Source organism: Condylura cristata, unplaced genomic scaffold (genome assembly GCF_000260355.1).
Source record: "Condylura cristata isolate star-nosed mole 26May11 unplaced genomic scaffold, ConCri1.0 scaffold00028, whole genome shotgun sequence".
Taxonomy (NCBI): domain Eukaryota; kingdom Metazoa; phylum Chordata; class Mammalia; order Eulipotyphla; family Talpidae; genus Condylura; species Condylura cristata.
The window spans coordinates 1,364,211-1,375,826 of NW_004567129.1; the positions used below are offsets into that span (position 1 = coordinate 1,364,211).

The window sequence follows — 11,616 nt, forward strand, 5'->3', positions numbered from 1 at the left end:
GCGGACGAGAGCTGGAAGGTGCTGGAGCAAAGAGCCCGGGCCAAGCGCTCAGGTTTGGCCGGCCGGGGCGCCGCCCTCGCACCCTGCGCCGTGGCGGGGGTGCTCCCCCTCGAGCACCTTGGGGGGAGGCTCGAGGGCTCCTGGGACGACTGTGTCCCCGTGCGTCCCCGTTAGAACCCGGGCAGCGGCCCAGGCCTTCCGCCTGATGGCCCCCTGCACGTCTAGAAGTTAGGCGGTGCCCCGACTTTACTCCGTGTGTGTACCCCAACGCTATCTCGTGTGTGTGCACTCTCACAAGTGGTACCAACTTCACCCAGATCTTGCTCCTTCGAAATCAGGCTGCAGCCACATTTCAGGGAGAAAGAGGGTGACAGCCCCTTGCCCCGTGTGTTTCCTTTTCCAGTCAGATAGCTTCCTTCTTACTGTAACACCGTCTGGCCCTGGAACACTGACTGCCACCCGTTGTCATGTTCGTCTGTCTCTTTTACTGCCCTGACACCTTGTGAGACCTGACCAGCTTATATGTGTGTAAGGGACCCCAGGGGAGCAGGCCACCAAGGGGTCACACTGAGCATAGATAGGGCTCAGGACACAAGATCTGCCCAAGTTCCAGAGTGCACAGTTCCCTTGTGCTCCCCAACCCCAGGCCCAGACTTAAGGAGACCTGTGCAGACACCAGTGACAGTTCAAGTGTCCGAAAGGACTCAGATTGCAAAGTCATGACTCTGAAGTCAGTGCTGTGGCCAGTCATCCCTCTGAAAACCAGGACTGAAAACTCCTGTCACTCTGGCCAGCTGCATGTACTGAACAGAAAGTGAACGTATAAACAGGAGAGGTGTAAGAATTTCCCTGTAAAAGATTTTACTGGGAGATGCTAATGTCAGTCTTACTAATCTAGCCTAGGAAAATTAACTTTATGTGAAATGAAAAGATTTTTTTCTTAGTTAATATGCTCCCATTATGTTTTGGAATTCCATTTATGATGGACCTGTTGTGTACTCTGCCTTTTTTGTTTTTACTGTGAAGAAACTACTGAGTTTTATAAATCATACAGGAAAAATTCACCCAATTCTTTGTTGCTAATTTCTTTATTTTTAAACCTAAAAAGAAAACTTTTGCATCTACTTTTATGGGACTATTGCAAAACTACCACACATATGTGAGGCATTTTCAAAAAGTAGTCCTTAGTATAGTTTAGAGTCAGTACATTTATGTGAAGTAGGCACAGATAGGTTGTTCCACACTGTCTCTTAAAATGACCTAATTGAAATATTTGCGTTGCCCACTAATATGTGGCCAGGCTATAAATAGTGTTGTTGACTTGATAATATCTGCTCAAAGAGAGTAACTTGAGTTTTCTTACAGGGGACTGCCTTCCACTTTTGCACAGCATCTCCTTTAATAAGCATTTATTATTTTTTCCTTTTATAAGCATATAGGATTTATTTTCTTCTCCAGTCCTTATTTTCTCTGAGATGCATGATATAACAGTAAGCTTTGAAAACTTTACTTTCTCAAAATAGAATTTGAAAAAATGTGAGTGTTTTCAAATTCTATTTAACTTGTTGAATGCAGTCACTGAAATCCAGTTTCAATATTCAAAGTAAAGTGCACCCTATCCATGCTGGATATTCCCATTTGTGTTTACATCATAGTAGTAAAAGTGATTCCCGTTGAAGTCATTTCACCAAATTAGTAGTTATGGTCGAGGTTTTAGAACCTGATAACCTTGAAGTGTGGACTTTAAAGCTTAATTGAATCACTGGCTTTCTATATGATTAGACTCAATTAACCTGATTCTGTTATTTTAGAAGAATATAGAAACTGAGCTTTGTTTGAAACTTGGACTAACCTCACTGATAGAGATGGCACTGCAGAATTTCAAGTGTTGTTACATAGTGGCATACTCATTTCACTGCTCCACAGCCCATGCTGCTCTATGTAATGTTTGAGAATTGGATGTTGTATCTTTCCTGCCACATCCTTGTAAGCAAGTGTAATTTATCAAAACCAAGAAAATCAAATTTTCAAGTCATAAAAGAAAAAAGAAAATTATAATGAGCCACAGTTATTGCCTTTGTTGCACACTGCATCATGTTAATAACTACTCACACTGCTTTCAATTAATCTAATGCTGATTGCTTCTAACCCTCACTAAACAGTTTTGAAAATTGCTGTAGTTTAGCTGCGACGCTTATGATTAGAGTCAACAATTTGAAATGGCCAACTCACCTGATGCGGTCGTCTCCTCTCAACCAGCTTTCTTAAGGTCTGGTAAGTGTGTAGACCCCAAAAGGGTCACTTGGTAATTTTAACTACCATTGCTTCTGAAGACTGAAGTTACCATATATTTTGGTTTCATCTCCTGTTTGGTGACCCAAACCTGAGCACCGTTTCTGTTACAGTAGGCCCAAGTTTGGACTGGGTGTTGAATGTAGCCAGTTGTCTTGCATTAGACATGAGAAGGACAGACTAGAGCTGCTGTATTGACATCTGAAAGCTATTTGACTAGGGACAGTTGCTTAGTGTCTGAGAACCCTGTCAAATGGGACATAATACACTGTCTTAAATGATTTTGGTCTTCTTACACAATGGAAATAACTTCTATAAATAAGACACTTGAGGTTATTCTCTTCATGAAGTAGGTACTTATAATGTACATTTCATAGAAAGGAAAGGCACGCTCCTTAGAGGTGGCGCAGCTCTTACAGGTGTCAGGGCCTGGGGCTTGGCTCTCCATGCCATGGCTTCTTGATGTAAGAGCTGGAGGAATGATTGATGCCATGGCTCTTAAGCTTTTATGTTGGTGACACCTCCATTAGCTGAATGAAAACTTGTGGCACTTTTCCCCAGTGAGTGCTCAGCATTTTGGAAACAATTTCAAGTTGGTTCATGGGTATAGGGAAAACCATGGATAGATTCCCATTGGGAATTCTGGGTTTTTAGGAGAAAGGGGCTTTATTAAATGGCCACAGAGCTGATATGAAGTCTTCAGGGCTTTTTTCCTGTGATTTGTGACATTCCTTGGGCCATCAAAAGCCTGTTCTGTGTGAGGACACTGACAGAGACCTGCTGCTTTGTCTATAATATGCCATAAGTAGAATGTTTAAGCTTTCTGATTTCATTAACAAGGAAATGTGAGATCACCTCCTCTCAAACTGTGACAGTGGCCACACTTCCCTTTTCCAGTTACGAAAACCATTCAGAAGTTGTACCTTCTGTTATGTCCATCATACTTCAAGTCATACTTTGGTCAGATGGAGGAGAAAAATGTAAGGGAAAGAAATTGGCAGTAGCTTAGGGAAGAAAGAAGCATACTCAAGAGAAGAAAACAAAGTTTGTACCTTAAGGAACAAAAATGATACCTTTTAGTTGCCATTTTCTAAATAACAAAGTTGTGTATTGTATGTGGCCACTTTAATGTTTGAACTGAGAGAAGGAAAGGATATATATCTTTGGACTGTGTTTCCTTTCTTTTAAGCAGCAGTTTCTGTTTTCCATCTTAGCTTTCTAATACAGGCTTATTCAGTATTAGCAAACCCATTCTGCATTTTTGACAGAATGCTGAAGGTATGCTTCTATGTGTAACAGTCCTGAAAATTTCAAAACTTAACAACTGTAACATTACATAAAATTTTGAAGGCATGTACAAGATGCCTTTCCAGTCCCATATTATTAAATTGACATAGAAAGTCCTGAGAAACAAAATAGAATAGCAAACTTTATTGTTATAAGCCATTTTAAATTATTTTGCATATTTTCAATTTTTGGGGGGGGGGTTCCTCGTTAGTAAAATGACTATAAGGAAACCCTTAAAACTGAGTGTTAAAATAATAAGCACTCAGTGTTTTGCATTTATTCATTATTTATTAATTCAAAAATGCCACATTTACATTAGAAACCATTAGTTTTCCACTATTGTAGTTCATTTGACATTGTCATCCTAGGAGCATGTTCTGTGTTATAGTTTCTTTTAACAATAATTTAAAGCATGTTTTGGGTCCACAGTTGGGCTTTTCTCTGGTACTTTGGACTGAAAACTATCCAATACCTTGGAAAATGAAAACCAGTATTTTGATTTTGGAAAATTGGTCTCCAGCATACCTAGACTGTTTTATGCACTTTAACTCTCTTTATTCCTCCCAGATTTGTCACTATTGTATTGGATTTAGTGCATTCTGCATCTCTATGTGTGCATGCTTGATGTCCGCTCTGAAGAGTGTTGTGTCAGTGTGCGCTGTGGTTGAATATAATTTCTTTTGTTTTCACTGTTTAAATTCAAAGAGAGATCTAAATGTCTCTCTGTCTAGGTTTTTCTTTCAAAAACTTTGAAGTAAAATATACAAGACACTGAATTTATGGACAAAATTATTAGAGGAAGAGTATAACATTTAGTACCCCTGGTTGTTTTCATTGCTCACGTGACCACTACAGTGACACAGTCAATATATTAGATTGGCCAAGTCTCTCATCCGCAGCAGTCATATTGGCATTAGAGTTCAATTGTTTATAAGATGTTTGGCATTTTCACTTTTACTCAAGGAGGAGATAATTTAAAAAATTAATTTCTTTTTAAAATGAACCATTTATCTTTTTTTTGACCCCCTAAATTTATCAACACGTGACTTGAACAATTTGCCCTTTACTAATTCCTTTTTAGGTTCTTTGGCTAATTTTCTTTTTAAGATTTATTTATTTATTTATACAGAACTGGGGTACAGGCCAGAGGTGCAGGGGCAGTGAGAAAATTCATCAGAGACAGCATGGGGAGCAGAACAGGTAGATTGAGGGGAGCAGCGGGTAGGTCAGGAGAGGCCTGTGGCTCCATGTGGGTGACCTCCAGAGCGGGGATTGAACTCATGCTGAAGTGGCTTTAGCTTCTTAGTGCTGCGCTTTAACCCACAGCACCACCAGGGAGGGCCCTCTTTGACTAATTTTCTTTTATGAAATTGATTTGTTGCATATGACAATACCTGGAAATGGTTTTTTGTATGTCCTGGACAGAACTCCAGCAAGCTCTTCTTCTCTTTAACTACTTAACTTTAGCAGCGTCATTTGGCCTTAATACAGCAGGGTTCTTGTGGCCCAGAGAGGCTCTAAGCCGGAGGCACCTTGATTATTATGGGTTGTTGCCCCCTTTAAGAGCTCAAGGCAGGAGTGTAAATTTTGTGTTCTGCTCTACCAAAATAGGACCCTGGGCCTGTTGTTTACTGCTAGTTTGATCTGCAGCAAGTTACTTTATATTTTCGAGACTTACCTTCTTTCTCTAAAAATAATGGTGGTAAAACCTGCCGTTAGAGATTCTTGAGAGGATTAAGTAAGATGTATGTGTAAAACACTTAATCTATAAAACTACCCAATATATTTTACTTTTCATAAAAATATGCCTTTTACATTACTGCTGAAATGCATTTAAAAATAAGACATACAAACAGACACAGTTTCTCTCTTTTCCACATTTTGATGTCTACCCTGAAATGGCTGTTAGGTTAAGAAAACTTGTCATACTAATGTCTAATTAACTTGAATCAGATTAAACAGAATCTACCTTTCATTTTACTGTAACTCAGTTTCCTTTTGTGTCAGTCATCACTTCAAGTCTAAGGAATTATTTCTGATGTTTTCACAGGAACTTCTATCCAACAGCAGGGAAAGCAGTCAGTGTTTTATGTCCTGTAGTTAGAAGGTATTTTTGTCTTATGTTGGGCATGTAGTGGGTTCCCTTGCAGCAGGTTGGAATTTTCAGAAACACTTGTAAATTGTATCTTGCTGGGAGCTCTGATCTCTCCTTACAAGGTCCTAGTCTCTAATCTTGTCAGATTTTGGAAGCAGAGGCCATAGGGTGTAATATAACTTCCATGGAATGAATCTGATTGACCTTAAAGCTTGCTGTCTTTCTGTGTCATTATCCCTAGTGAAGGTGATGGTTCAGATTTTATAAGTGAAATGGTTTCATGAAGAGTAGAGCAGTATGTCTCATTGTATTAGATAGTGACAGAATACTCACATTTTGCATCCTATAGTGACAGAATACTCACATTTTGCATCCTAAGAGCCATTTTCTGTTTGTTGTTTTCTTTATCCCTGGTCTTCAGTGAAACTAGAGAAAGGGTAAGGGGAACTCCTCTGAATTCCTGATTCTTATCCAGGTGCCTACTGAACATTTCTAACTGGATATATGATGCGCAGCTCCAGGTTAACCTGACAAACAGAACTCTTTATTTTGTACTCAATTTCTGCTCCAAACATAATCCTGCCTAAATCTGTTGCACAGTTAATTAAACTATATTTTTCTAGCTGCTCAACTAAAAGTATAGAAATTATGCCTCTTTCCTTCAACCTTTTAAATTCAGGTCATTAGTAAATCCTCGCTATTCCATTTCCAAGAATAAGTGCCCAAATATACCTACTTTTTCTTCAGTTTTACTCTTTCCTTGCTAGCCTAAACCACTTTAACTTGTCTACACTACTGAAATAGCCTGGCTTCCTGTCTTTACAATCTAGCTTCACTACTATGTGTCTATCTAGTGGTGAGAAGAATCTTCTAAAAATGTTAAGTCAGATCATGTCAATATCCTGTGAGCCTTCTTTACCTTTAGTGTTAAGCCCTCAGTCCCTTCATGGTGACCCCTCCAAACTTTGCTCTTTTCTCCCTAATCTCTTTAGGGAATGCTCCTCCCTGAAATGCTCTTCAACCTATTTGCTTTGGTCTTTAAGACACATTTTGTTTTAGTTGAGGCTATTTGTTGTAGCTATTTTCTCTGCCTAGGAAATTCTATCTTGTTGTTTGGGTATCTTGTTTCTTTTGGTTGTAGTTTAAATTCTTAAACTTAGCCTCCTCAGAAAGGCCTTTCCTGCTTACCCAACCTAAGTGACCCTCTGACATCTCATTCTCAATTTTAATTTTGTCCTTTGATCAGAGAATGATCAGCACTTTTCATCATTTGATTTTTTCCCTTAGCTTCTTCTCTGTGTTTCATATAAGAGAAGAGGCTTCATCTGTCTTATTCACTGTTGCATCCTTAGAGCCCACAAAAGTGCCCACAGCATAATTAATTCTCAGTAAATCAATGCTTTGAAAATCCTTTTACTTATCACACCTGAGCCCTCCTGCCCCATTGAGTAACACTGCTATAATGTGTTTTATGTATGGAATTGTGACTCACATTTCAGCTCAAACCCCAGTAATGATATCTGCAATGATATCTGGAAACTGTGTCACCACCTTTGACACCTAACACATAGTGATATAATAGTACATATTCATTATAAGTTCTTTTGAGAAGATGAAATAAATAATGTCTGTGAAATATCTACTAGTTCTAGTAGGGGTACGAGTGATAACAGTGATGATTATAATGGTGGTGATGACTGCAGTGACAACTATTTAAACAGCCTATGTTTATTTAGTACTTAAGATGAATTAAGTAGTAGTCTCAGTGCTTTACATTTAAATCTCAACAATTCTGTGCTCTAGGTACTATTGCTATTACTCTCTATTGCAGAAATCAATACAGAGAAGTAAAATAGCTTACCTAAAGCCATGCAGGTAGTGAGTATGTAGCCAGGATACAAACTGGGGCAGAATCACTGCTCCTAACTACTGCTGCCTTCCCCTTCTTCATATGCGCAGGGAGCCAATTCTGTAATAAGTGACAGTGGTTATTATTTGTGTCTTGGTGCACTTGGTGTTTTTCTCTCACTCATTTCAAATGAACAAGTGTTTATTGAGCCCATGATTTCATAGACAGTTTATGTGATGCTGATCTTAGCTCATAGTCCTGGGGAACTTTGTGCAGAACTCAAGATGACTTTAGGGTTTGCACACAAACAATCTCTTTCTCCTGGACTTATCCAGCTGTTTCCTATTTAACTTTGCTGCCTTTAGCCACTACTTCCCATTATGCTACCTTTCTAGCCTTTTCCATTCCACAAATGCCTGACTTAAATAATGAACTGGCCTGTTATTTCCTTACTTAACACCTTTTATCAGCTCCCCATCTTCTGCAGAATTAAGGTGGGATACCATGTAAAGCATATCTGGAAGTTATGTTTAGCTAAGAAAGAAAATAGGTGTCAAATTTGAATTAGCAATGAGGCCAGTTCTAGGGCAGGATCTTGGGGATACATAGAATTAGAGACCAGAGGAGCACCTAGCACGCCAAGGACAAAGCATGATGAGTAACGGGTTAGGAAAGAGAGGGTGACTGGACTGGGCAGGGTATTAGGGGCTTTGAGAGAGTTGGACTTTACTGTGTATGGAATGAAAAGTCATGGATACAAGGCATAGATTGATAAAGCCTGAGTAACTTTTATAAATGATCTCCTGACAGCTTTGTAAATAAATTGGAAAGAGGCGAGAAGGCCAGAAGCAGCCTAGTGGCAGAAGTGATGTGTTGCACACCCCTGTCTCTTCAGTGCACAGTGCGCTCAGCCCATGTTTGACATTGCATACCTGCGAAAACTCTGCTGCTTATAACATACTTGATTCAGCATGCTTTTAAATACGTGGTCCAGTTTAGCACAGGGACATTTCACATGTATATTGAAAAGTCATAAATTCTTGTTTTATTTTTACATCCTTTGGTAATATCTGTCTGTCTGTTAAAGTAATAAATCATTCTATTTTTGAGGGATAATTTGCAAAACCATACAAAATGCTATTGTATCTTCTTCATTTAGGCTGAAAGGTGCATACAGACATTTGATGACCTGTTTAAATATAATGAGTTTGTAAAATATATATATATTTTTGTTTGTTTTTATTGACAAACATTCAGTTAATACATGCTTTTTATGAGTTTGGGGGTCTATTTTCAAATCCCTGATTAGAAAAAAACGTAAAAGGAAATTATAACTATAGAGATTATATATTTGGTCTTGAAAAATCGGTACACGCTTTCTGATAGTTCATTATGGTTTTCTGTGATGTGTTTTTAATACACTTGTTCTCATTTTTGCCATATTAGACCTTGGCTAGCTTGATTTGAAATGGTTTTGAAAAGATGAAAAGTTGGGACCTCTCTGGTGGTTCATGTGTTAAATTGCAGCAGTATGAAGCCATCCACAGCCACTGTACCATGAGTTCAATCTCTGGCCAGGGAGCTGACCTCTCCTGACCTGCCTGCTGTTCCTCTCAGCAATGTGTTTCATTGATCTATCCTTTCTGCTCCCCACTCTGACTCTGGTGAGTTCTCTTACCCTCTGCACCTCTGGTCTGAACCCCAGCTCTTGTATGTATAAATAAATAAATCTTAAAATAAAAGATTAAAAGTTGTTGCTTTTTAAAAATTGGCTATGTCCCTCCTACACCTATAGATTTCATTTGCTTTTTATTTTTTAACAGTGATCAGACTACTTCTTAGACCTCTAAAATGAGTTCTTCACTTTTAATTTCTTGACTTCATAGCTGTTTTTTCAGTTCATATTTCACACATTTCTTGAGGAAGTTGCTTTATATAGATGAACAGATATGGTGCATTAAGTGACTTCCAAAAACCGTGGTAAGATTCTTCCTAAGTGTATAATTGAAATTGACCATTTATATGTATATATTTTCTTTTTTTTTAACGTTGAAGAACTTACAGGCCAGAGATGCTGGGGAATGAGAATATACACCAGAGACAGACTGGGAAGCAGAACAGGCAGATTTACTGTGAAACACTGCTCAGGGAAGCGGCAGGGGAGACAGGGGAGGGCTGCTGTGCCATATGTGGGTCTACTCCCTGGCAGGCCCATCAAAGGTCTCAGTGGAGAGAGTGCTGAGACTTAACTCCCAGGCCACCAGGGAGGCCTTTATCTCATGTTCTTTGTTGTTCTTCAAAATGTACATTATTAGTTTTTAATTTGTTAGGAAGTTATAAAAGTTTTAACTTAAAAAAAAAAGATTTATTTATTTACGCATAAAGAACTGGGGTATAAGCCAGAGGTGCAGGGACAGTAAGAGCCTTTACGAGAGACAGAATGGGGAGCAAAACAGGCAGGTAGACAAAGTACACTGCTGAGGGGAGCAGTGGGCGGGTCAGGGAGCAGCTGGAAGGTCAGGAAAGGTATACTGTGCCAGGTGGGTCAACTCCAGGGCCAGGGATTGAACTTGCACTAAGCAGCTGCAGCTAGCTTGCAGTACTGTGTCCTAACCCATTGCTTCACCAGGGAGGGCCCTAGTTTTTAACTTTTAAGGGCTTATCAATAACTTCACACCATTTCTTTTGTCCTCCTTTATGGTCATTTAAGATTCATATCTCACAGCTCAGTAGTGAATTTTTGCATGTGATCATGGATAAATGATCCTCTTGTTATTTGGCATATAGACTGAGTCCTACTGCCAAACTGATTACATATTGACAAGAACGGACACATGGTCGGGATGGTTGAGCTTAGTGTGGCTATCTGTCACATATATCTGGTAGTTCCTTCGTAGTCAAGTTTAACTTCCACTATTTCAGTTACCCATCATCATCTGTGGTCTAAACATGTGTACAAGATATATTGAGAAAGGATGGGGGGCAGGAGAGCGAGAAAGGGAACACAGTCACATAACTTCTATTATTACAATTGTTTTATAATTAATTATTGTTATTAATCTCTTACTGTGGCTGATTTATAAACTGAAACTTTATCATAATTATGTATAAAGGAGAAAACATAGTGTATATGTTCAGTACTATATACAGTTTCAAGCATTTACTGGAGGTTTGTAAGAATATCTCCCAGATATGCATGGGCTACTGTATTATCTTCCTGTTTGTTTTGAAAACATACTCATCTCAGGTGCTTACTTTGTATTCTTTACTACTTTTCTCTCTTCCTCCAATTGAACTATTGAAGAATTTTCTATGTACTTAAATTCTTTCTTTTTTAGTATGGTCACAATAAATTTTAAATGTAGTAAAAAATATCTGATGATTGGTTAGAGTTGTAAATCATCTTTATGTTAAGAAGTCCCTGACTTGCTGTGGCTTCCGTTACTGGGCTGTTTTCCCAATGCAGTTGTCAGTTTACAGGTCAGCATATTGCTTATTTTTATGATTTATATCTGCCTTAGGATAGTTTCAGTTATATTTTTTTCCTGTTTTCTGAGTATGTTTCTATTGTGAACTTTCATCTGTTTAACCATATGGCAGATGTGTAAAACTGTCTTCAAAATTAAGGGCAGTATCTGTACCTTTGACCCAACTGTTATCTGTGATGTTAAATGTTCTCATATATTCACTTGCTAATGTATTTCCAAGATAGAAATTTTGTGCCATGTTCAAATAATAGCTTTCCTGTGTGAGGTTCATATGTATAATTGAGAGTAGAGATTGATATCTATTGTAGGTGGCCTTATTATGTCCTTTCTCCTTCAGCCAAAATAGTATATTTAATACATTTTGAACAACAGAGCACCTTATAGCCGATTTCAGCATCTTATACCCAATCTGAAGTAATTTCAGATTGGGTGCATAAGATGCACTGTATAGTTTTGACTTGGTACTACATACTTTGTTAGGGGACTTCATCTGGAAATTGAAAATGAAAAATCTGGAATTTTTTTTTTTTTTAGATTTATTTATTTGCGCATACAGAACTGGGGTACAGGCCAGAGGCTCAGGGGCAGTGAGAGGCTTCACCAGA

At 38.6% G+C, this 11,616-nt stretch overlaps 1 protein-coding gene across 3 annotated transcripts in view; it reads left to right on the plus strand.

Moving 5' to 3' along the window:
• Nucleotides 1-11,616, plus strand: part of PHKB (phosphorylase kinase, beta) — a 199,894-nt gene continuing 188,278 nt past the window's right edge. For 2 of the 3 annotated variants that reach the window (XM_004690319.2, XM_012730657.1), the window contains exons 1-2: nucleotides 1-52; nucleotides 2,163-2,274. In XM_004690319.2, coding sequence (XP_004690376.1) covers nucleotides 2,220-2,274 — 55 coding nt within the window. In that variant the 5' untranslated portion in view covers nucleotides 1-52; nucleotides 2,163-2,219. Of the gene's footprint in view, nucleotides 53-2,077; nucleotides 2,275-11,616 lie in introns of those variants that run through there. The other variant, XM_012730656.1, reaches the window with a different exon arrangement.